The 27,845-nt window shown below is 36.1% G+C and overlaps 2 protein-coding genes across 3 annotated transcripts in view; one reads left to right on the forward strand and one right to left on the reverse strand.

Moving 5' to 3' along the window:
* LOC132118142 (transcription initiation factor TFIID subunit 13) overlaps positions 1-27,845 on the reverse strand; it is a 254,939-nt gene that overhangs the window by 73,618 nt on the left and 153,476 nt on the right. The gene's annotated exons all lie outside the window — the stretch shown is intronic.
* The window catches only part of camkvl (CaM kinase-like vesicle-associated, like), a 49,689-nt gene continuing 26,969 nt past the window's right edge, over positions 5,126-27,845 (forward strand). The window contains exon 1 of one of the 2 annotated variants that reach the window (XM_059527693.1): positions 5,126-5,349. In XM_059527693.1, coding sequence (XP_059383676.1) covers positions 5,176-5,349 — 174 coding nt within the window. In that variant the 5' untranslated portion in view covers positions 5,126-5,175. The remainder of the gene's footprint in view (positions 5,350-27,845) is intronic. The other variant, XM_059527694.1, reaches the window with a different exon arrangement.

The raw sequence follows: 27,845 nt of genomic DNA on the forward strand, positions 1-27,845 counted from the left end.
TCTGTCAGTTAACATCTTGTGTAGTGAAAAGCTGCATGTTTGTAACAAATCCAGAACTTTTAATTTAATCCATTGCTTCTAGCTAAAATACCAATTCATAATCCATAATAAAACGTCCTCTGTTCAAAAAGTCCATAAACAGTCTTCCTCACACATTAGTATTCGTTTATAACTGTTGTTATATAATGACATATAATTATTTTGGATTGTTTTGGCTGTAATGGTACTTGATCTTTGCACATCTTTCTCCTGATTCAGACAAGATGACATTTTCACTGGAGAAAAGCAGAGGACTTGTATTTTAGCCGGAAATTGGAAGCAACAGTTTTAAGTTCAAAGCATTTTGATGATGGATTTTTTTGTAAAACATACAGCAGGGTTATTCAGATCTTGCCCTGGAGGGCCAATGCGGTGCAGAGTTTGGCTCCAACCCTGATCAAAGTCACCTGCCTGTGATTTTTTCTAATGATCCCAAAAACACTGATTAGCATGCTCAGGTGTGTTTGATTAGGGTTGGAGCCAAACTCTGCACCGCATTGGCCCTCCAGGGCAAGATTTGAATAACCCTGACATACAACTTTTCACTTTACATTCTCATTCTGATGGCACCCATTCACTGCAGAGGATCCATTGGTGAGCAAGTGATGTTATCTGTGCTTTTAAGAAGGACTGAACTAATCTACATCTTGGTTGGCCTGAGGGTGAATAAATGTTCAGCACATTTTAATTCTTAAGTGAATGATTCCTTAAGTTCATTCAAGGACCTTTTCAGGTTCTATTCGTGTTATATATTTATTTGATTTTACCCGGTTTCTATGAAGCATATTGTTGCGAATTACATCCATCTCACTCTTCATCTGTCCAGCAGGCACCATTTCAATCTATGTTCAATCTATGTACAGTTACTGAACATTTGTATTATATATTTTTTGAAGGATATTATTTTTCTCTGAAGAAGGCTTTGTCACACAAACCCAAGGCCACAGTGTGAACTCGTGTGGGGGCGAAAGCCAAATTTCACCCTGAAAGGCTATCTGAAAAAGACAAATGCATGTTAGTTCCAGGACAGGAAATAACTGTATGATGAATAGCATTGCAAAGGCTACCTTCATCCTTTGATCCCTAATTTAGAAATACATGAACAGATTTATTTTTTTACACAGTGTGTGTTTTAAACCACTGCACATACAGATTGCTTATTAAAGTGCATTGAACAGGTTGCCATTTAAGTTGCAACCTCTTACGTAGATTGTATTGCAACTACTACATTTGGGCAATTTAATTATTACAATTAAATGGTAATGAATGATGCAGGGGCACTGTGTAGCTGGTTGAATGGGTGTGCCTGTAGTCCAATTATACGTTGTCTTACACAGGCCTGCCAGTGGGGCCATTTCCTCCCTTCTTAAAAACCAATTGCTAATTATAGAGCTTTTGGTTTTATGGACCATGGGTCAAAGACAAGGCTGCCTTAACAAGGCTTTGTAACATTTTATTATTTGAGTGCTTTATTTTTGTGCGCACTGGAGAACCACTAAAGGAAAACAGTATTGAAAATCTTTATCCAAGACCAAAAAAATCACTTGTGTACAGATAATTTTGTGGGTTTTGTTTACACTATTAAGGTCATAATGCATTGGTCTTCATACAACAATTAGTTCCAGTCCACATATCTGATTGGCTGAGCACCTTTTACTGTCTGTGTTTTCATGTTCCAGATTGTCAGTCTGTGAATTAGTGGTTGGGATTTTCAGTGGCTCTTTCTGCAGGTTACATTGTTATGTCAGTAGGTGGAGGCAAGGAACAAGTGAATCAACTGAATCTTTAAAAGTGAATCAATTGACTCACTCAGTCAACTAATTTGTTCAGAAAAGCAGATTTTATGCGTGTCATTGAATTATTCATTCAAATGATTCATTCAAAATTGATTCTCTCTTTTTTAAATATATATTTTTTTCTCAGTAAAAATTACCTCAGAGGACTTCGATATTAATATTAACTAGTATTAATCATTAAATAAAAGACTGTACATTATCCCCACATATATGTGTCTTATCTAGCACTCCTCTGTGTTGCTAGCTATAATGAATTTCTTAAGGCTGTAAGTGTGTGTTTAACAAATGAGTTTTGATTAGTTTCTCACATTACTATATAGATTAGACCACATTAAAGGGGTCATATGATGCAATTTCAATTTTTCCTTTCTCTTTGGAGTGTTACAAGCTGTTCGTGCATAGATACGATCCCTAAATTTGCAAAGACTAAAGTTTCGAATCCAAAGAGATATTCTTTATAAAAGTTAAGACTTGTCCACGCCTTCCTAAAATGCCTCATTTAAAAACACGCCTCCACATGTCTATGTCATTATGTGGGAAGATTTGCAAACACCGCCCAAGTGTTTACGCAAAGAAAGACAGCAAAAAATTTTATTCTCGCTGTAGTATTGTTGCTGCTGCCATGTTGTGGAGACGCTGTGTGTTTCGTTGCGAAAGCGAAGGTACTTTGTTTGGCCTTCCAAAAGAGGACACAACTAGAAATCAGTGGTTAAGTTGTATTTATAACACTGTTCCAGAACAGTTAAACCTAAATATTCAGATGTGTGCAGCACATTTTACGGTGGACAGTTTCCTGAACCTGGCTGTGCACAAAGGCTGTTTCTATAAAATGGGGCAATTCCAACTTTGCAAGGAAAGTCTAACCCTTCTTACACAAAGCCTGGAAGTATGTTTATTATATTTTAAGAATTTGCAATTGAGCTTTGTAAAAATCCACACGTTTCAGAAAGGTCGGAGCATAGAGGAGCAACAATAATGTATGTGGAAAATAATGTTTTTTTTTTTTTTTTTTACCTTAAACTGCATAAACACATTGTATTACACCAAATACACAAAATAATGTTCTTTTTAGCAACGTCATATGACCCCTTTAAATGTTCTGTTCTTATCAGTCACATATAGTTATCATAGGATGACATGATAGTTGTTTTCTTGAGAAAACAAGAATAATTGAGCATATTCACATTTGAAAACGGAAGCCACACACGCACAGGGGTTAGTTCCTGCGTAATTACACAGCCATCTGTCCGTTTCCCATTGGCACACTATAGACCTTGTTCAGCATCGCTGCCCTGATCTCTGTGTGGTTCAATGGTTCATCCCATTAAGAAGAGACTAACTCTTCCCAGAGAGATATAATGGCTATAAACTGGAAGAAAGGACTTCTCATTTCTCTTTCTGACTGATGAACTTCATAATGGCATGAGATCGTGTATATTACCAAACTCATCCCTACATGCTGAGATGCCAGTATTATTTCATTTGTAGAAGACTACTGAAAACCCACAAAACTCATAAAGAAACTCCAATATATTAACTCTTGTCATTGGATATTAATGCCCAGTATCGTTCTTTCCTGAGTGCAAGTCTATAAAATGTCCAAGTTTATAAAAACAAAACTGGACACAGCAGTGAGTGATTTTCGCCACCACATCGTCCTTTTCAACTGATGCGCAGATAATGAAATGATGCTTGTTGCAGTTTAATCCGACATAGTAATCCTGTCGCATGCAATCTGTTAGTGCTTCTCAATCATAGTCCTGGAGGGCCCCAGCTCTGCACATTTTAGATGTGTCCTTTATCTGACACACCAGTTTCCTTCTTGCAGTCTCTACTAATGAGTTGATTATGTAAATCTAGAGAGACGCACAAAATGTACAATGATGAGGTCCAAAATTGAGAATTACTGAATTAGTCACTGTAAATCCTTTTGAAGGGTATTAAATATTAACAGTGACTAAAGCATACAGTCCCATCAATTACAAAAATATGAGAGCATCTATAGTCAAAAACACATTCTCTTTTGACTCAAACTTTGGCCTCAGATTGCACACAAACCTGTAAAATACACCTACTATTTTCCTGCCTAAAGAACACTAGTGCGATCAATTCAAAACACTGTTACAAAAAACTCCTTTTGGGAAACAGGATTCATTTTGCATCAGTCCGTTACAGTATACAACATAAATAGAGGGGAGCAGATACAGTAAAATTCAGCAACAAACAAATCTCCTTATAGCAGTTTCTTAGTCTTCTGACAAAAGACTTCTCTGCCTCCCCAAGACAGTCTTCTTGTAAAGACTACTTGGCTACAAATCAATTCAAAAGGAATGAGTTTGAGGGTGTACAACTTGTGCTACTGTACATAGAATAATGGAAGCTTTCTAATCTGAAGCACTACTGCTATGTACTGTAATTATATTGTATGTGTATTGTGTAAGTAGTATTGAAACCTTTTCGATGAGCCTGTAGGCCAATTTCCCTCATCATCAGTCCATGCAGAAGAACATTGTCAACTAGGGCTTTGTATTTCATCAGAAACAAATGAAATTCGACCTCACCCCCATCGTTTTTATTTTCTTCTCTAATTACTCTGCCTCCCACTACCAGGATTAATTTTCCAGAACACATAATCAGCTGTGCTCTTGTTCATATCACCCTGACCTTTGTGTCATCAGTTTTGCTACTTAATGTACACACATGAATAAATATGTGCTTTTTTTATGGTTGAGTTAATTGTGTGTTTGTGATATCTTGTGAATGAGAACATGATTAAACCTGTGCAAAATGAGTTTTGCAGAAAACACTGTGCAAATTGGAACGTGTGTGCAAACAGGTGAAATGTATTAAATGTTTTGAGAAACATGTCTTTGTTTCGAGAACTTTATGAATGGTTTAAAAATTGGTCCAGATGAATCAGTTATAGTGTGTTCTAAACTGTAATGGGTCAGGTTTTGCCTACATTGCAGGGCCAAAAAGGCATATCCTACTCATTTTGTCCTGGGAAGTGGGGTTTTATAAAATGTAGTCCCAGGCACCAATAGTGATGCACCAATTCACATAAATTGCGGGGACCAGCAAATGGTCACCAGAATAATGGCTAATAAAACGTCTTAAGTATTTTTTATTAAGATCTAAAGTGTAGACAGTTGACATCGTGAGGGTTGACAGAAAATATTATTAACGCTGTATTAACAACAACAGAAGTAAATGGAAACGCACGCGCGTTTGTGTGTGTGTGAGAGAGAGAAAATGAGAGATAGAGATATACAGTGCGCTCAAACTGGAGCAGGAGGGAGAGATTCGGTGATCCAGATGAAAGCAGAGATTATTTATTTCTATGGGGGAGCGAGAGAGAGGGAGGGAGAGACAAACAGCAGCAGTGAACGCCGATAGTTTTGTCAGAACTGCACCGAGCCAATGCGTCGCTCACAAACGAGCCATTAAAGCTCGCAGTCTTCAAAGTTTGGATTTCCTCATCCATCCCGTGCGTGCTCTGCGCCATTCCGAGCAGGTAAAACAACTTTAGATGTTTTGGTATATTGTCTTAAATTTGTCTTTTATGTATTTCCTTTCAAGTCTTTTCTTCCTATCATATATTTGCATCGCAAAACAGAACATCTGTTGAAACAAACTAAGAGATCACGATTTCTTCCGTTTCGACCGTGTTCAAGTTTATAGACTGGGACGAGTTTGTGAGTGCAGCATTCGTGAAGATGTCACACAAAACCCAAACCTGTCGCTGAGCACGCAGGTGCGTGAGGTAAAGATGCTGTTTCTATGCGCTCCATTGCCTCCAGTGTTGCGTGTTTTAATTATTCCTGGAGTAATTAGTGTCCTGACCGCATTTACGCCGAAAAGTTGTTTAACGCGTGATTTTTAAGCTATTCTGTGAAAAAGAAATTAGAGTGGGAGCGTGAGAGAAACAGATTAGCGACGTACTGTAGCATCGCTTCGCCTAATATTTTGTGAAACTGTTTTTTGAGAGCAGCTGCTCTGAGTAATGTCGAGAAATGTAGGAATAAATAGGCATGAGTTCACAGCGAGTCTGGGTTGAAATAACGTATTAATTATTAATAACTGACATATTGTGACATAACGTTCCCCAAAGAGCTTATTAATTTTTTTTTCATACTGAGACTTGATGTGCTTATGCAGACTATTTATTTGTGGTTGGGCACTTATGTAGTCTTCACATTTTTTCCTATTGTCATGTTGTCCTTGCCATTACTGAGATATTCAGCCATTTATTGTACAAGTAGGCTTAACTCAAGAGTGGTTTAGAGCTGAGAGAAATTCAGGGTCAGTAAAGCCTGTGTATACAGCTTTATTATGGCTACTTGTGAAAACCAAATGTCCTTACAAATATATTGAAATAACATGTTTAGCAAGTCAAAAACCAAGGACATTTGGTCTTGGTTTGCCTAATATCTTATAGCGTGAACAGGTTTTAGAGCAGTGTAGTTATCAAAAAAAAAACATTTATGTGAAGTTTTCACTCATGCAGATTAAAAAGTATAGCCTACTCTTTATGCATAATAAAATATCCGCATGCTGACATATTCGTGGCATGTTTTAATTTCCACTGGAGTTGCACATATTAACTGTTTTGAAAAAGTCAGTTATATTTGGGTTTGTAATATTTAAATTTATGACTGTCAAAGCACTGCATTTTTAGAGTCCCACACATTTAGTTCTCTGTCATTATTGTTCATTATTGTTTTCAGTCAGTCATAATAGCCAGGGGTCTTTAACCTTTTTCATGCAAAGGACTTATGTTATGGTGCTTACATTGCAAAGCCATTAACATACTCATTATTGATGCAAAGAGTCTTGCATGGTTTTAAGTTGACTTTTAATTGTAATGTGGGAGGGAAAATGAAACATTACAAAGGCAAAGTTACACACTGTTTTCTTTGAATCTGAGGACACTTGAACCAGTCCCATTTGGCATAATCTAAAAGATTTAAAATCTGTTACTGCATTTTTTTTGCTTAATGCATAATTTCATTTTTCTGGTCTTATAATTAATAACACTGTTAATATGCTCTCTGGCACATCGAATTGGAAACAAGTTGTACTATCAATTGCCAGACAAACCAAAAGAAATCCAATCTTTTTGTAGATTGAAAATATCTGACCAATTAGATCTAAGATCTTCATTAATATATCATTTCAGCTTAACTTCTTAAATTAAAACATGAAAATGTAACCGTATATAGATATTCTATCTATGTGGTGGCAGTACTAGCATACAGTAATGCCATGCTTGCGGATGCAAAGATCAGTGTGGAACCTTCTAGAGCGTTCAGCTGGAGCTTGTAGCTGCTGAACCAGAGACCATTTTACCCCACTCCACACTTACAGTCTTTTCAGCCAGAGAGGTGTTTGTGAAAGTGACAGACACACCCACAGGTGAGCTGTGAACTTGACTGAAATCTTGCACATCTTTTTAACACATAGCAGCATGATGCAGGATTTCCCAGCTAACACTCATTTACAGGATTTCATAAATGCTAAGCTCTAGAACAGATCTGTTATTAATGGTTAATGACCGTGACGGATGCAAAATCAGAATGTGTCAAAAACCAGCAGTTGAACGAATGAGCAAATGGGCCACAGTGGATTAGCAAGAAAAATAAATAAATAAACAAAAGAAAACAAAAAAAAACTTGGTAGCATGAATGTGGGATTAGCTTGATTTCAGTGGAATTGGACTTAGAATAAAAGAGACTCTCATCAAATTCAAATACAGTCATTGGTGGTCTAGAATATGCAGGTCTGATTAAAAATAATAATAAGAAGAAGAAGAAGAAGAATCTTATGCTTGCAAAATAAATAAATTGTTTGTCGAGGATTGAATTCATCAGGGTCAGCTATGGGGTAGAGTTACTGCCAGGATGTTTTCTGACCTTCTCTTATGTCTATAACGTTTCTTAAGTTATATTAGTGGTATTTTTGCCATTAATTGAATAGGACCGTTAAAGAGAGACAGGAAACAGTCGGTTACAAGAGGAGAATGAGACTCAGAAAGGAACATGAGCCAGGACTTTAACTCGGGTCACCCAAAATGCTGTTGTACCATATGTCTGAGTGGTGCCCACAAGAATATGGCTGTGACTACACAGAAAAAATATCCTGTTAAATTTACAGAAAAAAAAACAACAGCAGCTGTGCTTGCCAGAAGTTTACCATTGTGGAAAAAAAAAATCATGGAGACAGTGTTTTAGTTACTACTGTGTGGCATATTGGTGCCTGTATATTTTACAACTTAAAACCGAGTATTCAATTATATGATTTAATGTTACCAAGTCTACTTGAACTAAAAATCGGACTTGTAGATAAAAAATATATTGATAACCACAATAATAATACATGTAGTAAAACAGAAAGCCACATGTCATTATACTGTTTTTCACCCTGAATTATATGTTAATTAATAGTTTTTACTTGTAAAAACTATACACTTTACAGTATTTTACTATAAAATTACATATAATGCAAGGTTATTTTTACTTTATTTTTATTTTTTAATTATTTTCAATATATCATTTTTACAGTTTATTTCTGCAAAAAGTACAAACAGTTTTGCAGTGTACCTATAATTTAAAGTTGTAATGAAACTGAAGTAGTGACTAATCTTTTTTTCTGTATTGTGGTACAAATTAAATTGATTATTTTAAAGGGAAAAGGGTAGAGACTTGGTTCAATGCATTCGTTGTTGATTGGATGTTGAGATGTGGCTGTTGCACTGAAAAGTGGAGGTAGATGAGCATAAACTTAGTGTAAAATGAATGGAGAAGTCCTGGATACATCACCAGAGAGAAGTTTTCACTGGAATATCCAGTTACAACATTTTGATGAAAAATGTAAAGGTCAGAACATAAAAAAGTACATATATTCACAGATTGGCACCGATAGCTTAGTGGGCAGCGTGCCGACATATAGTCCTGAGTTCAAATCCCAGCTTTTGGGCCTTTTTTTTGGACCCCCCTCTCTCTCTTACTTCTTGTCTCTTTACTGTCCTATCATAATGAATGCAAAAATAGCAAAAATAAATCTTTGGAAATAATTTTTTTTTCAGATTAATTGCACAGAATAAGACGTACAACATGCATTTAAAAAAATGCATGCCAGGACTCTAAAGGATGTGCCAGCTGCTCATCTGCCTGAAATCGACTGCTTCGACTATTTTATATCGACTATTGCTTGGTCCACTAGGTGGCAAGCACTCTTTTTGACTGCTGCTTTTATGAACTCGAGAAAGAAAAAAAAACTAGGTTCCTGCATTTGTACAGTTTGAATTTATAACTATTTAAAGATGATACAACATCTGCAGGTCATCTGCGGTCAGGTGAAATAGTCGTAGTAAACATGTATCTAATTTGCTAACTTTATGTGTATATATATATATATATATATATATATATATATATAAATATAAATATAAATGGTCAGTAAAATTTACTAAAAAGCCTAAAACACTCAAATGTATGCAAGATGTAAAAGCAACCCCATTTGAGTAAGATGTTACTCATCCATCTCACAAAAGATGCATATTCTCCCATCCAGGGGGGTTCAATCTGTCCATCAGGTGGACTCCCACAAAGGTGGCAATGAAATCAAGTCAAGACAAGTACCCGGACAACATTAAATCCCCAGCTGAGGTTTCCAAGACGCCCATGAACGTCACTCACTTTTTACAGCGACTCTGAATGATGACTTTGGCTCAAAATGACATTAGACACAATCAAAACAAATGTAACACCTTAGACATAATCCAAATAAGCAATGTAATGAAAGACACCCATTCACAGTTATATTGACGTAATGGTGCATTGAATTCTTATAAAAGCACCCCTGAGTCCACTGATATGCCGGATGTCAGCATCATTATCTGCGTTTCTACTGGATGGAGCTCTGAATCATTTCAGCCCCCATCCTGCGTTCTATCACCTCCAGGTACTCAACAAATTACGCCACTTATGAGAGTAAGTGCTGGCATGGCATCCCTCAGCTAGACAGAGTGGAGAACCTTTGCGAGAACATATGCTAGTGAGTTCGCATTTTTCAAATGGCTTGTTATCACAGCGTGGAAACATTACATGCTACACCCTCCATAACACTAGTGGAGGGAAATCACAATCACAATTAAATGAGTCACAATTAAAGCTCTATATGCAATCGGTTATGTATAAACATGCACAGTTATAAACATGCACAGCACCCATTAGCACTGGGTCTCACAACATTGTTTTCACCTCTTGGATGGTGCCAATTAAGAGGTTACTTTAATTTTGGAGACTCATTACAGCAGCTCCTTTCAAGCTCTGAGACAAATATATTCAGTGCAAAATAATGCATACACATAACCCACCATATGAGCATAATATGAAGCTTTTCTGTTCAGTTTCCAACCAGTGCAGCATCCAATCCGACTCCTGTGGGCCACCTTGATGCTAGACTACATATAGCAAGCACTTTCAAGTTAGATTCGTACCTTTTGCCCACACACTACACACCTCCCACAGATGCGTTTTGTAAAGTCAGTGTACTATGGACGGGTGTATTTCAGTACTCCAGGCGTCTAAGTCTCTTGTCCAACATTCAGCTTATAAGATCAGATGTGCTGTTTTCAGTTTTAAACAAATAAAGTAAACACTTGCTAATCATATCAGCCTACGACAAAAGAGCTATTCTCCTTGATGGATTTGTAATCTCCGTAAACACCCTCGCAGAAAGATAAATGAAATAGGAATCATAAAAGGATTGTGAAACATATTCTCGTAGGTTTTATAGCTCATATCTAATCAGCTTTACTATATCTATAAAATTAAGATTTTATTATGTGGAGACAGTGTGCTTTAAAATTAAATGTAGACAAACACACAACATTGATATCAATAGTATTTTTTAGGTATTCAAATGTAATGTTTACATGTGCATAAAAAAAAAATTATATATATATATATATATATATATATATACACACACACACACACACACACACACACTCTATGTGTAGCAGATTAAATTAAGTATTGAACATGTCACCATTTTTCTCTGTAAATATATTTGTAAAGGTGCTGTTGACATGAAATTTTCACCAGATGTCGGTAACAATCCAAGTAATCCATAAAAACAAATAAAACAAAACAAATAAGTTCAGAAATTAAGCTCTGTATAATAAAATGGAAAGACCCAGGGAAAAAGTATTGAACACGCGTACTGAAATGTATTTATTACTTTGCACAAAAGCCTTTGTTGTTAGTGACAGTTTCAAGACGCCTCCTTTATGGAGAGTTGCATGCATTGCTCAGGTGTGATTTTGGCCCATTCTGCCACACAAACAGTCTTGAAATCTTCTATGAACTCTAATCTTTAGCTCTTTCCATAGATGTTCTGTTGGAATCAAGTCAGGTGATTGGCTGGGCCGTTCTAGCAGCTTTACTTTCTTTCTCTGAAACCAACTGAGAGTTTCCTTGGCTGTGTTTGGGATCATTGACTCGCTGGAATGTCCACCCTCGTTCATCTTTATCATCTTGGTAGATGGCAGCAGATTTTTGTCAAGAATGTCTCGGTACATTTTTCCATTCATCCTTCCTTCAATTATATGAATTTTGCTAGTGCTACACCATGAAGTTTTGGGGTGATGTGCAGTGCCATTTGTCCTCCAAACATGGTGTGTATTATGGCATCCAAAGAGTACAAATGTGGTCTACTCTGACCAGACTAATTTCTCCCAGGATTTCACAGGCTTGTCTAAATGTTGTGCAGCAAACTTTAAATGAGCTTCAGCATGCTTTTTCTTCAGCAATACAGCCATGCATGGCGAGCATGTAGACAGGCCAGGGCGGTTAAGTGCATTATTGTTTTCTTTGAAACAATTGAACCTGCTAATTCCAGGTCTTTCTAAAGATCTCCACAAGTGATCCTTGGCTCTAAGAAAACTCTTCTGAAAATAATTTTCACTACTCTGTCAGAAATCTTGTGAGGAGCACCTGGTTGTGGCTGGTTTATGGTGAAATTATGTTCTTTTCACTTCCAGATTATGGCCCTAACAGTGCTCACTTGATCATTCAGAAGTATAGAAATCCTTCTGTAACCAATGCCATCAGTATTTTTCGCAACAGTAAGGATGTGAAGGTCTTGAGAGAGCTCTTTGCTTTTATCCCATCATGAAATGTTTCTTGTGTGGCACGTTGGTAATGAGACTCTTATTTATAGGCCATAATTTGTGACTGAACCAAATAATAATAATTTCCACTGACAAGGGGCAGAAATGCTTTCTATTTACTGATAGATTTCAGCCGGTGTCTTAGCTTTTCATGCCTTTTTGCTGGGGAAATTTCAACAGCACCTTTAGAAATAGATTTACTGAGAAAAATGGTGACATGTTCAATACTTATTCTACCCGCTGTGTATATATAATATATATATATATACATACACACACACAGACACACACACAAGTATGGATGTGGATGTATTGACAGCATCTAAAAAACTTCTGTCAGAGAAACATTTGCATTCTCATTCATGCTGTTTTTGTTTTGTGCAGATGTTTTATGTAGTGCATTTTCACAAAAATAAAGTCAGAGCGTTCAGTTTTTTCTTCAAATCTCGAAATTATACAATCTAATTAAAAATAAAAACTGTTCTTTCTGCATGTATGCAGTATCTTCGTTTGGATTAAAATACAGTGGTTGCCTCTAATTGTAAATGGAAACCTTGGATTTAAATGGATATTCAAGCAATAATAAAAGCACACCTTTTCATTTATAATTAATTATAATTATAATTAATTTATCTTAAATCTTATTTTGTTAAAATAAAAATAATTATTAGAAAATTTAATGTGAAATCAGTATAGTGAATCAATATGAGTTATTGAGCATTGTGAGTTAAGTGAATTGCTATATTCCTGTAATTTAAATTTTTATATTAATAGTCATAATTGATGATAATGTTGCTCACAATATATTATTACAGTATATTTACACAGTTTTAAGTTATAAAATAAAAACTAAATGATTCAGTTATGTTTCAATGATGCTGGAATTTTAACTCCTTTTAAAAGTTAGTCTTGGTCAAGGTGATGGAAACATTAAAAATGAGTTTCAGTTCTAAACAGAACAGAATAAAAGCCTTTATAATGTCAAATTTAGGTGAATGAAATAAATGTAAAAAAGGCCTTGATATTTTCATTAATGCCATATTTAATTAATACCATTGTTTATATACAATAAAACCAACTTATAAACTCCACTAATTCAATATATAAAAAGAAAAGAGTTTGTGAAAAAATGTTTTGTCTAAAGTTAGTACATGTGCTGTCATTGCATAAATAATTAACTGTAACAAAAAAAAGTTTAGGATTTTATTTAAAACAGTTTTCACTCAGAAATCGCTAGTAAATTACAGAAAATGGCAAGTAACAAGAATGGCAAAAAAGAATAACATAGTATTTTCTTATAAAATATACTGCAATAATTCTTTAACCATAAACCACTCTTACTGTTACTCTTACTTACTCTTTACTAACAACTCATCAAATCATTTTAGAGTTTGTAAGTGTATATGTGTGAGATCCCAAAAACATACACACTTGCTAACAAATAATAAATGAATCAGCTTGAAGACGCATAGTACGTGTATTCCTGTAGTTCAAATAGTAGAGCATGATGAGAGCAAGACCAAGGTCACAAGTTTGAATCCCAGGGAATGCATTAACTGATGACATGTACTTTAAAGCACTAAAAAAAAAAAGTTTGTTTGTCTATATGAAAAAACGAGAGAGGGTATCAAATGGGTCACAATACGCAAGAACTACATGTCTTGAATTTGTTGGAATATGTTAATTATTGCTTTTAAGTGCCTCATTACCTTAGCACATGCCCTCATTTATGCCAGCTGAGGTTTATTCCTCAGCCGTTTGTGAACCCACTTCGAATGGGGTCATAAATAGTTACGTTGAGTATGGCACAGCTGAGATGCCATACGTCTGCAGCCATGCTGAACACCAATCATTTTCACCCCCTGCAGCACTCTTCACTAACATATTAAACAACTATGATTCTTTTACAATCCCGGCTACGGAGGATGAGTCACTCCCCTTAAAACTATCAAACCCCAGCCTGATAGCCCCTTTAGCAGAAACTAACACTGGACAGAGTGGCAATGATAGTGTAATAGAGATACACGGACAACTAAGACATAACTAGGGTCATGTGAATCTTAATGCAATCGTTCACACTCACACATTCTCTTTCTCTCCCTCAAATTACTTTCAATCATCTACATTATATAATTTCAAGCAGAGGCGCTCTCCAACAACTCCACCTCGCTTAGGCACCTTTTCAGCATAATTTTGTTTCCGATTGCATGTGAAAATAGACAGAACAGCTTCCACTTAAGCATTTGTGATAAAACAAAGCAAAGAGGCTTTGTGAGCGAGATATGCAAGTTGAGGCTTTCCGCATCACAATGAAAGCTGGAGCTTTTGTGTGCGCTTTTGTAATGGGCATGCTTTCGATTACATTCAAAGTGAGGTAAATATATGCAGGACATGGGAGCAAACAAATCAGTGATGAGGACTCCTCGTTTTGTCCGCCATTACTCCCAACTTGAGGATAAAGAGAGATGGAAAAAGAGAATGGAGAATGAGAAGAGGAACAAAAATGAGATGAAGCCTTTGCCATTGAAAGCTTGAGCCTCATTATGACAGCGGTGCTATACATACTCTTGTAATTTTAACGCTGTCCCACACTGAGCCACTGATCGTCCTCTTTCTTTTTATTTATCTAGGGAGGAGGAAATAAAAAAATACTGGTAATTATATTACTGCTGTTGGTGTTGTGTTATAAATGTCTTATAATCAAATTTTATTTAAAGTAAAGATGGTGATAAATCTCTGCTGAAGCCTTTGGGCCCTATTTTAATGATCTAAACACAAGTGTAAAAGCTCACGGCGCAGGTGCACTCAGGGCATGTCCAAATCCCATTTTGCTATTTTAACAACGGAAAAACGGTTGGCGCGCCCGAGCGCATGGTCTAATTGGGTTGTCCCTATTGTCTTAATGAGTAATGGGTGTTTTTTGCAATAAACCAACCACCTTCCATCTCACCTTCCATTCCCTTTAAGAGCCAGTTGCGCTCTTGCCATGACGGATTTGATATTTTCACTGTGAAATTTGGCAAGCACAAAGACAGAACGTGTCTCCGAGATGAAACGGAGCTGCTCGTGTGCGAGCAAATAGATAAGCCTAATTCTGATACATGCGATGACTATCCATTATGACATGTAGGGAATGCATATATATACATACATATAATATATATATATATATATATATATATATATATATATATATATATATATATATATAGCCTACATGTATTTAGCCTTTAATTTTTTATATTTGGCATGTTTGTGTGCTGCTGTGCGTCCCTGTGTTTAATAAGCAGCGTGTATGCTCTTTAAATAACAAAAAAAAAAAAAAAACACATTGCCCCAGACTTTAGACCAGGTTTGAGTTGGTCTATGGCGCAGTCTATTTTCAGCTCCTTAAAAAAGCAATGCGCCTGAACACACCTCTTTTTTAGACCATGGGTGCAAAAATGAGCGCAAATGCATTTGCTAATTAAATGACGTGTCGCTGGACGGGAAAATGCAAATGGCACCGGACTGAAGCTAGCAAACACACTTGCGCTGCGCCTTGCGTCGCATTGTGCCGGGTGTATTATAGGGCCCTTTATTTTAAAAGAAAGTTTTGTAAACTGTAATCTTTTAAATGATTAAATACCTGTAATGACTACATCTGCTCATTTTAATGCAAAGTTTCTGCATCTCTGTTGCACCAAATTTTGCACCAAGATAGCCCTCCCTACCACACACATTATTGGTTGAGCCAGCGTTTCTGTGTTGGGCTGTTTTCAAAGCGCCACAGGTTTTTACACAGGAAAATTACGCACTTTACCTTTAAGTTTTGTTAACTTGGTGTTGATAATTAAGGCAATTTCCTTATATAAGGCATAATGATTTTCTTCCAGCTGTAAAAAAAAGAAAAGAAATAAGTGATGCTTTAATATAGCTGTGTATAGTCAATGTATTGTTTCAACATTTTTCACAATCTGACTCATTTGTTCTGTCCTCCTACAGACATTCTTCCTATTCTGCCCTTTGGCCTCTTGTCTCCTTGTCTTTGATCATTGTGTTTTTCCTCCTTCTCCTGTCCTCCTTTCTGCTGTCTTTCCCAAGCAACTTCTTTCTTCAAAAACATTTACCCATCCGTGATAGCAAATCAACAGCTGTAGCATCATACACACACGCACAGGCACACATACTGTATGCTCGGTTGTTAATGTATTCAGTTTAAGACTCATTCACCTCTCAACACACTTTTACACACTATCCCTCTCTGAGCGTGCTTTAAATAACCGAACCATCAAGTCAAGTCAAGTCACCTTTATTTATATAGCGCTTTAAACAAAATACATTGCGTCAAAGCACCTGAACAACATTCATTAGGAAAACAGTGTGTCAACTGATGAACCATCACCCCTAGGTCCTATATTTGGCTGCTTTGTAACCAATGTGCCTTAGGTTAGAGTACAGGAGATGATGCTAACTGCTAATCTGTTAGCACTGTGAGTTTTTGTGTGTTGATATGATGGCCAGCTTTGACACCATCACAGTTTACAGTGAGAGGAAGCAGCCAAACTCTCCAGATGGGCACTTTTCGGTGACTTTGGCCTGTGCTGATTCACTTTCCTCTTTGGTCGCCACTTCAGACTTCCAGTCAATGTGTTTCTTCACTGTGCTAATTTGCATATGAGCTACAGAATTACTGTTGAGGCAAGCATTTCATAATGTAGCTATCTTTTAACAGGACAAACATCAGAATCTGAATACCACAAGTTAATGAGTTGTTAAGTACCCTTTGCGATAGTGTGGGAAATTGTTCAGCCCTATGGTTAATTTCAGTCTGTGGGCACAAAGAGGATAAATGACGCTGAGAGTTTTCGGAACATGGCCACAATTATCTTCATTTCAATCATTAGCTCTCGCTTCACCAGGGAACGAATTTCACTGCTGAATATTTTACACTTGCCTTTCTGTTCTCTCTCCCCCCTTTCATTTTCCCGCTCTGGTGCTTTCGTGCAGCTTCCCTGGTCTTCGATCTCTGAAGCTGATGCCTTTAGCAGAGGACTTGTCCCTTCATTACACATGTCACTTCTCTGAAAACATTCATCTGTAAAACAGAGTTTGGATTTTTAATGCTGAAGTTGACAGCCTTCTATATTTAATGTTACTTTCAGTTCAGTTTCAGTTTCAGTTTATTGTCCCCTAAGGGAAACTTGTCTTACAGCCAGGTAAACACACAGGTAGCACAACAGGTAAACACCACAGACACATACAAATAACAATACAACTACTAATTAAAAACACTGTTACACTACTACTCATCTAGATCAAGAATTATGCAAGTTTAGCAACCGAATTGCACTTGGTATAAAAGAGTTCTTTGTCCTATTTGATTTAAAACGAGGGACTCTGAATCTCCGGCCTAAGGGGAGGACCTCAAAAGAACAATGAAGGGGGTGATTTACACAATCCAATATGGCATCTGCTTTCCTCATAACCTGCCTCTCATAAATATTTGTCAAGGAAACCTGTGGGCAGCCTATTGGCTTACCAGCCACCTTTACAATATAGCTGAGGTTATTTTTTTCCCTCAGGCTGATGCCCCCATACCAGGCAATAAAAGCAAAAGTAAGGACAGATTCAATAAAAGATTTATAAAATAAAGACAGGATAACCTTATCAACATTAAAAGAGTTAAGCTTCCTTAGGAAGTACAATCGTTGTTGTCCCTTTTTACAGATCATCTCTGCATTTATGTTAAATTTAAGTTTATTGTTTATCACAGTGCCCAGATATTTGTACTGCTCTACCACCTCTATGCTGATTCCTTTTATATAGGTGGGTGGAGGAGAACCAGATTGTTTTCTCCTAAAATCTATGAGCATATCCTTGGTTTTAGAGGTGTTAAGATGGAGAAAAGACCTGTCACACCAATTTACAAACTCATCGACCACTGGCCCATGCTGAGATTCATGTTTCTGCAGTAAACTGACAATAACTGTATCATCCGCATATTTCAGGATGTGTCTATTTCTATACTGACTCCTACAATCGTTAGTGTAGAGGATGTATAGTAAAGGTGAAAGTACACAACCCTGCGGGGAGCCAGTGGAAGAGACACGCCTTCCAGAGAGACAACCATTCACCTGAACACGCTGTGTTCTGTTAGTTAAAAAGTCCATAATCCAGCTAAAACATGTGGCTGGATAGTATTAAAAGCAGAAGAAAAATCCCAAAACAAGAGCCTGGCATGTGTACCAGGACCCTCTAAATGTCTATACAGGAGATCTAAAAGTGTAATCTGGGCATCCTCTACCCCTCTGCTAGCCCTATATGCAAATTGCATGGGGTCCAGGGCCCCACCCACCCTGAACAGCAGAAGCCGCTTTACAATCCTTTCAAATGACTTCATGACCAGTGAGGTCAATGCCACTGGTTTGAAGTCATTTAGTGTGCTCACAGAGTTGCCCTTTGCCACTGGAACTATGACTCCTTCCAAGCCATTGGGACCCTTCCCTGTTCCCAGGACATCTCAAAGATGTCGGCAAACACCCCACAGAGCTGCTCTGAACAGCACTTCAACAATCTCCCAGTAATTCCATCCGGTCCTGGACTCTTATTTACTTTAATTCTCTTAAATACAGACCTAACCTCTTTTGTAATTGAGAAAGGAATAGATTTTACCTGAGCCTGTTCCTCGGTTAATTTCTTTAGTTTGTCTGAAAAGTCATGAATATCAAAACGTGAAAAAAAGGTGATAATATATTGATGAATTTTAATCATACATATTTAAAAAAAATTTAACAATCATAAGGTTTGCCCTTTGAGTGGCTGACAGCCTGGATAAATCTGAAGGACTCTGGTGCACGAACTGAGTTTGGCAGCCTGTTGATTGTCAATAATATTATCCAGATATCCATTTTCTGTTCACTAAGTTTTATGTTAAAGGCAGCAAAAAAAAAAAAAAATCATAATTTGAACCTCAGTTTTGGTTGTTAAATATCCAGCATTGTTAAATACACAGCAAAGTCAGTCTGGTGTCCATATAATAAGGATGTAACGATGCACCCCGAGCTGGATGAAAATTGATACAGATATGTGACGTTTCAAAATGGTTGAGATGTGAATGAATCGCGATGCAGTTGGGGGTGGAAGTTTATATGAATTTAGTTTAGATTGTTTTTTCCTGTTAAAGTTTTATTTATAAAGTGCAGCTCTGCTTTTTTTACAGCGTCAACCTGGAAAAAAAGGAAACACTATATTGTTGCTTTTCCATAAGCACTGCCTGGTGAGCGTGAATTTGCATTCTCATTCAGCCCGTCTGTTGTTTTTGTTTTGTTCAGATATGTTTTAAATAGTATAGTTTCCCAAAACTAAAGTCGGGACATTATGTTTTTTTTTTGCTTCAAATTTCACAGTTATGCAGTCTAATTTAGATGAAAAACTGTTAATGCTGAATGTATGCAGCATCTTTGTTTGGATTGTGATTAAAATATAGTGGTTGCCTCTCATTTTAAATGGAAAGGACACATGCAAAAGCTCAGTTTGTTTATATGAAGAGATTTGTTTTATTTATTTATTTGATTTGGGATTTATTATAAAATTTCATTTTAGTTCTGTTATTTGACACATTTCAATTTCACAAAGAACTGCACAGCATTTTGTCCAAGCAATAAAAGGACAACTTTTCATTTCTAATTTGTCTTAAATCTCATTATCTTTATATATATTGTCAAATCAGTATTGTGAATCGTATTGCATCAGGAGTTGAGTGAATCGTTACATCACTACAGTATATAAAGCAAAATGAGTTGTAGTGGTAATAATATACAGTTTTAAATAAGAATAAAAATTTTTGGTTGAATTAACTTGCACTCCACAGAGCAAGTTGTGTTTATTATTAAATCTAAAAAAACAAAAACAAAAAAAAACAACCGGATAAAATAAACCTGAAAAATAAAATAAATTAAAATAAGTAAAAAGCAAGTATTATGCATAGTTTGGATCAGGTAAAATATTGTAATGTACCTTAAAAGGTACTTAGAAGGTACATTGTATAATACAGCCTAAGCTGAGAGATCATTTCTTTTTCAAAATTATTACAAAATAAAACATGCCAAAATGAATCAGAATTTAATATAATAAAACCAAAATCAAGACCTTGACAATTTAAATAAAAACAGTTTCAAATCTATATCAGCACTCAGCACAAGGACACATTTATGCACATTCCCATTTATTTTTATTTTTAATATTCTGCATCATTCCACTTTGTATGGATACTTTTGCAGTCTAAAATTGAAGACTATAAAGGAAGTGTTCACAGACCTTGAATAAAACAATCAAGGCAGTAGTTTGTATGCTCTTTTTCTGAGTTCTAAGAATTCATTGCTTTATCATTAAAATGTTCTTTACATCAAGAAGAAAAATTTCTTTTAAACATTTTCACTGAAAGGTTCATTGGGGAACCACACAATTTTAAGGCATCCCTACAAACGCATGCTAATGGAACCTTTACTTTTAAAAGTATATTATTTTAAAGTTTTCATGATTTAAAATCTGTCATTAGTAACCATAAAAAAACTAAGAAATTAATCCTGGCATACAAGACAACACATTTCTAAATGTGACAACACATTCAGCAACAATATAACTGACAAATAGTCAGTACAGCCTCATCAATTATGTATGTCCCAGTGCATGCCCAAGGACACATGCATACACATTTCCCAGTTATTTTAGTACATATTTCCAGTTTTCGAGCTTGGCACATTTCCAGAAGGCCAGCAAGATTTTCATTTGAAGTTTGATCCCATAGGAAGTCCCTTAATATTTCATACATCTATTCCAGCCACTAACTAATTACCCCAGTACAGTGTCAAGCCCTACAGTACAGAGCGGGAGATGAGACTGTGTTTTAAAATGACTGAAGGGAGGATGCAGTGGAGGGACACATCAGACATCACAGACATCTATACTCACTTGTGTAAACTTTAGTGCAGATGTGTCAGATTTTTCTCTATGATGCTTCATCTTTTAAATATTTCACATAAGCATCTCTGCATCATTTCAGTTTGTAATAGACACTTTCAAAGTTTTATGATGTAGAAATTAGGCTTTTAATAGAACTTCAAGGAATAAAACATTCAAGGTAATAGACTGCATTTTGTTTAAGAGTTGAATTCATTTGCTTTGGCATTTTAAGTAAATATCTTGACTGAACCTAATGTAAAGTTCACATGATCTAAATGATCATTCAGGAGACTGGATCATAAGAAAACAAGCAAGACAACTAATTTCTAAATGTGTAGACAAAACCATCAGTAATGTAAATAAAATGGCAAATGGTCAATACAACCATATTAATTATATATATCCCAGTGCATGCTGGAAAGAGAGTGCATGGGATGTATTATAAAGATGTTTTTTTCATGTAAGGGCTATTTGACTTTAGAAACAGGTAAATAAAAGCATTAATCAAACTCAAATGCTTCGATTGACAAATTAAAACATTTAAATGCATTACTTGTGTTCCTTCTTAGTTGTAAACTTGAAGTAAACTTAAAAGAAAAACCATACCATTAGTAATTCTTTCATCATTATACTTGATCTATGAATCATTTTTTGATGTACTTTTTTTCTTCTTTTCAAAATAGCATTTAAAACAACAAGCATTGCACTGATACATAGCTGTTTTCTCTAGGTACCTTCCACTTAAATCATTTCAGGTTTTTTTTTTGTCTCTTTCTCCTTCATCCTTCAATTTTAACCTTCTACTTTGTTCACTCCATCCCTTATCCCTGCTGTCTTCTCTGTTTCACTGGCTTGTTCTTGCTCTTTCTCTCTCTTTTTCCCTCTGATTCTCCCAGGAGCCCAACTGACCTAATTCTCCTCCGAAGACATGGCTGCACTCGCATGGGCGCGCAGCGCCGTTTCTCACACTCATATCTTCCATATCCCAGATTCACCTCGCGTTATGAAAAAAAAAACAATATTTTATTTCATCAGATGCAGTGGTTCCATGCAATGTCCTCATTAAATTACCATGAAGCCTAGTGTGGCGTTAGCAGCTTAAAATGTAAAGATTTGTTGCGTTTACTTCCTCAGTGGACCCATTACTCTTGTTTGTTCATTAGCTTGAAGACCCTTCTGATAGGAAGATCTGATTAATGAAGATTAAAGCAGTGGTTCTAGTTTGGTGGGCCATTTGCAAACAAAATGGGTCACAAGTATGTACTGATTGGATAGCAAAATTAATAGGCTAATTTACATTTTCTATAGGCTTTCTGTTGTTATTGACGCCAAATCCGTGTGTCCAGTTAAACTCTTATCAAACTTTTCTTGAACCCCTTACACAAAAAATACCCAGAGATTTCAAGTTAATAATTCAAATTCAATAATTACACATTCGCGTAACAATATGCCTTATATTATGCATAACTATCTTAAATACTATAAAATGTTGGACTGTATAGTTGAAGATATATTGTCTTGACACAATGCAATCAAATTTAAAGTTACTTTTTTCCATCAACAAACAGTAGTGCACTTTAAGTGGCTATGTATATATGTCTTAATGACTATATAATCTTTTCAAGTCCTATTTATGGGTATAGTAATATTAATGATAATTTGGTGGAATGAGTTGAGTATGGGTGAGTGTAAAGTGTATAACGTGCAGATGTCTCACTTCCATAGGAAACAAGCTTGAGGCTCATAGTACTGCAGATGCTCAGTTTACAGCTGGATTTTGAGATCATTCTAACTCTATGATGACGTTATGTGTGGCATATACAGTACTTGACCTACAAACTACTTTGTGGTTGTTTTAACGTATTTCTTTATTATCTTTTCATTTCATTTAACATTTTTGTGATTGTGACAAACAATGAATGACATAACATTTTTTTAATTGGCTGTGTGCATAACAGATGCTCTCCATTTCTGTTGCCAAATTTGGCTTGTATAACAATGTTCAACACAAAGCCTTTGTCCATTGCTGATTTAAATCTGAAAATGTAATCATTCCAGGTTGTGTCCTTTATTTGTTCTTCTCTTCATGTGTGTTTTTTCCACTTTCACATTTGAAAACAGAGGCTGAGCAGGAAGAGGGGGAGCTGGGTAAATGAACAAAAGTGTAAAGGATCAAAGTTTCATGAGAATAGAGAGATAAAGTGTGGAGACCAAACATTTAGAGTAAAATCATCAATTGGGGTTTGAGGGGGATAGAGTATACCACAGATTTTGTAATGGTTCATTTTACATGAAAATACTAAAGTAGTAGAGAGTGAAGTAGCGAAGGCATTTTTCAAACAGAATCTCGAACAGTCTGCAATGTTAGTTTAGCATCACAGCTGGTGAAAGAAAGCGCCAGAAGGATGTGTGTGTGCTTGTGTGAGTGAGAGAGAGTTGAAATGCATGTGAATGTCTATAGGTGAGGGTTGTGCATAATTTTACTTGTATGTGCAATTATCAATCAACCTAAACATTATGCAGCATGGAATATTCTTAGAAACAAATCAATAATTATTAATCCAGAAATTCTTCCTTTCCTCCACTGAATTTATCAGCAGACAACAGGGCTTTGTGACTTATATATGTATATAAGTAGGCTATAACTGATATAGGCTTATCTTTTATTTATTTTTCCCTTTTCATTCAAAATATTCCCAAACATGTTAACTATAACATTAGATCTCGATTCTCAAATATGTGTAAGGAGATGAATTTTGCACATTTATATATTATATTAGTTGATAATTGGAGATGTGCAAAGTAGCCTAATAGTGTAACCTATTAACTACTCAAAAAAAAAAAAAAAAATACTGTCTTTGTACTTTGTACTACCAGAGATGGGTGTCATGCCATAAATTATTTTTAATAAGACTGACTTTGTATTTAATAGAAACATTGTAATTTACAAATTAATGAACACTTTCATTGTATAGAAAGCGAAAAACATTGACATTATCACTCTCAAAAACTCTCATTATAATCACTGAAGCTGTTTACACTGTGAAATAAATATCCTACTTGCATCATATGTACAACTGCACTTTGTTGTTTCTGACTTGAGAATAATCAGAGAGCAGAATACCTTAAAGGGATAGTTCACCCAAAAATGAAAATTTGACTTTATCTGCTTACCCTCAGGGCATCCAATATGTGACTTTGTTTCTTCAGTAGAACTCAAATTCAGATTTTTAACTCAAACCGTTGCAGTCTGTCAGTCTTATAATGGAGGTGAATGCAAATCACGGCATGTCCTCGACAAAGCCAGCATGTGACGGGTCTTCTTCTTCTTCTTTACAGCAGATTGCAGACTAATAAGTTCACTACCGCCACCTATCTCTCAAATGGACCATTGACACTCCCAATTGAGACTGTAGATAGTGTCTATGGTCCATTTGAGATATTAGGTGGCGGTAATGCACTTATAAGTCTGTGATCCGCCATAAAGCAAGAAGAAGACGTGTCACATGCCGGCTATGTGCTTAGTACAGGTCAGGCATTGCAGTGAATCAGAGGTAAAAAAAAAAACCAATATAAACACTATTCAGTTTCTTGCACAGACTGATCGTTTTGTGTCTTTACACATCAATGTATCGTCACGAGTAGCAGGGTTTAATTTTTTTTTTTTTTTTATTGTATGTTTTAGCCGAGAATCCCATTTAACTCCATTATAAGACTGACAGACTGCAACGGTTTGAGTTAGAAATTTTAGTTTGTGTTCTACTGTAGAAACTAAGTCACCTACATCTTGGATGCCCTGGGGGAAAGCAGATAAACATCAAATTTAAATTTTTGGGTGAACTATCCCTTTAAGCGAACACCTGCACTGAGCGAATGATTTCCGCGATGACTCATCTGAATGGCTCTGATTGGTCATTGCATTCATAAGCTCAACAGAGTCGTGTGTAATTTTTTACAATGTGCAGCTGTAAAAATGCGTCTGTTTCTGGCTCAGCGCCAGCCAAAGCTCGATCGCTGATTTCAATTAGCAGCCGATGCTGTGCCGCACTGCATGTTCTAATAACACCAGTATAATTGTATGAAATATAGAAAACTATTATTCTGCTATTTTTGTCTTTTGGAAGCTGCATTCAAAATCCACTTGGCTCAAAAATTTGAGGGGGCACATTTGAGTGGGCATGACGCCTCTGGCAGACAGGTCCATTTATTTAAAGGAATGGTTCCTCCCAAAATAATAATTTATTCACCCTTATGCCATTCAAGATGTAGATGAGTTTGTTTATTCATTGGACAGATTTGAAAAAATTCAGCATTACATCACTTGCTCACCAATAGATCCTCTGCAGTCAATGGGTGCCGTCAGAATGAGAGTTCAAACAGCTAATAAAAACATCACAATAATCCACAAGTTATCCACATGGCTCCAGTCCATCAATTAACATTTTGTAAAGTGAAAAGCTGCATGTTTGTTAGAAACAAATACATCAAGGAATTTTCTTTCTGGCCAGCATACTAACCCCTAATCCTCAATAATATTTTTTCCAGTGAAAAAGTCCATCTCCTTTCATATTGTCCTCTCACATCAAAATAAACTGACATATTTGTTTAGAACTTTTTTGGACTGTTTTCGCTTGTAAACGGTAGCTGATCTGCGCATATTTCTCTCCTGATTTAGACAAGATGACTTTTACACTGGAAAATTATGGATAGAGGATATCGCCAGAAGGAATGGTTTTACTTTAAAATTGTCATAATAATGAATTTGTTTATTACAGTTATGCAAAAACTATGATTCATTGGTGAGTGATGTGATGCTAAATCTTTCCAGATCTACAAATTCAAATGCAATATTTATATGAATTTAGTGTAATCAACTGTGTAAAACAATAATCAGATTATGGTCCCTGACATAATGTATATTCTGCATTTTTTACCATTTTAGCACTATAAGCTGGAAGTACCACCTTTCTGTTTTTATGGGTCTGCAATCTGTTCCTTGCTGTAGGGTAGCACATGCGGCCTTGCATAACCGTAGAAACGTGTAGGTGAGGTTTATTTTTAAAGGAATGATCCGGGTTTAACAAGTTCAGTTTTATCAACAGCATTTGTGGCATAGTGTCGATTACCACAGACATTTTTTACTCGTTCTTCAGAAAATAATGGATCTAAATTATTTTCAGAGATAATTGACAGTATGTCACCAATGTTTCTGTTAGAGCTTAACTTACACTGAACCAGAAACCTTTATTTAACAAGGTGATCGAATCAATCTGACCATTACAGTTGGTGCGACACATTTCAGTGAGTTTTGTTTTGTGAACCTGTCAGAATGTATTGTAAGCTATGCAAAGAGGCTGTTATTGACTAAACCAACTATATTAGACCTGACAGCAAACCCACATTCAGTAAGTAAGCATTGTTACTCATTACACATTTGAAATGGGCATTTACATAGATGCAAAATATGGCCCATTAAAAATGTATATTTTGGTTAAAAACAGTTTAAGCCCTGTTAACTGCAAGGCAGGCTGTCAAACATGACAGAAAATAATTTTGCGGTTTGTTACTGCAGTTAGAAATGGTGTCATGGTAATATTTAGATTTTTTCAAGTTTTAGTAATTTGTTTTTCATTCATTTTAAAATATTTTTCAGTTTGTTACTGCAGTTAGAAATGGTGTTATAGTAATATTTAGATTTTCTTTAAGTTTCAGTAATTTTGTTTTTCAGTAATTAAAAAAACAAATAATTTTAGTACTTCAACTTTTTATGTAACATTTTATTATTTAACATAAAATGTTATTTAATTTAGCTGCTAAAGCCAGATTTGGAATTATTTAGTTTAAATTTAAGTTAAGGTTATCATCTAGTATTTAGATTCTATTATTTAAATTACAGAAATAAATAATGTTTAATACTTACCTTAATACGTGTTTATAATGAATTTAACAATTCCCATATTGACAATTACTTTAAAGGTCTGTTCTCGCCTTACTGTAGTGAAAAATAAATACACAAAAATGTATTTGAAATACTTTATTTCATGCTAAGTGTACTACAAATACATTTACATTCTGCACTGCTGTCGGTTACTGAAGCCCTGCAACTGGCAAGAACAGCTTCCAAATCCCCAGTACTCATCTTGCTGGATCTGTCTGCTGCTTTTGACACAATTAACCACCAGATCCTCCTGTCCACTCTCATGAAGATGGGTGTCTCGGTCTTACCTCTCTGGTAGGTCCTTCAGGGTCTCTTGGAGGGGTGAGGTTTCTAAGTCACAACTTCTTGCTACTGGGGTTCCTCAAGGCTCAGTGTTAGGACCACTTCTCTTCTCCATCTACATGTCATCTTTAGGATCTGTCATTCAGAAGGATGGGTTTTCCTATCATTGCTATGCTAATGACACTCAACTCTACTTCTCATTCCAGCCAGATGATCCGATGGTAGCTGCTCGCATTGCAGCCTGTCTGAGAGACATTTCTGGCTGGATAAAGGATCATCACCTTCAACTCAACCTTGCTAAGAAAGAAACTGCTCGTGGTCTCAGCCAATCCAGCACTTCATCACAACCTCTCTATACAGCCTGGTTCGTCATCATAACTCCTTTCAGGACAGCCAGGAACCTTGGAGTTTATGATGAATGATCAGTTAAGCTTTGCAGACCATATTGCTAAAACAGCCCAGTCCTGCAGGTATGCCTTATACAACATTAGGAGGATTAGACCCTTCCTAACATAGCAGATCGACAACTTCTTGTTCAAGCTCTTGTTCTCTTCAGACTGCTCTCATGGCGGGCCTTCCTGCATGTACTATCAAGCCTCTGCAACTGATCCAGAATGCAGGAGCCAGAGTCGTCTTCAACGAGCCAAAGAAAGCTCACTTCACACCTCTC

The sequence above is a fragment of the Carassius carassius genome, chromosome 37 (assembly GCF_963082965.1).
Source record: "Carassius carassius chromosome 37, fCarCar2.1, whole genome shotgun sequence".
In the NCBI taxonomy this organism is placed as follows: Eukaryota; Metazoa; Chordata; class Actinopteri; order Cypriniformes; family Cyprinidae; genus Carassius; species Carassius carassius.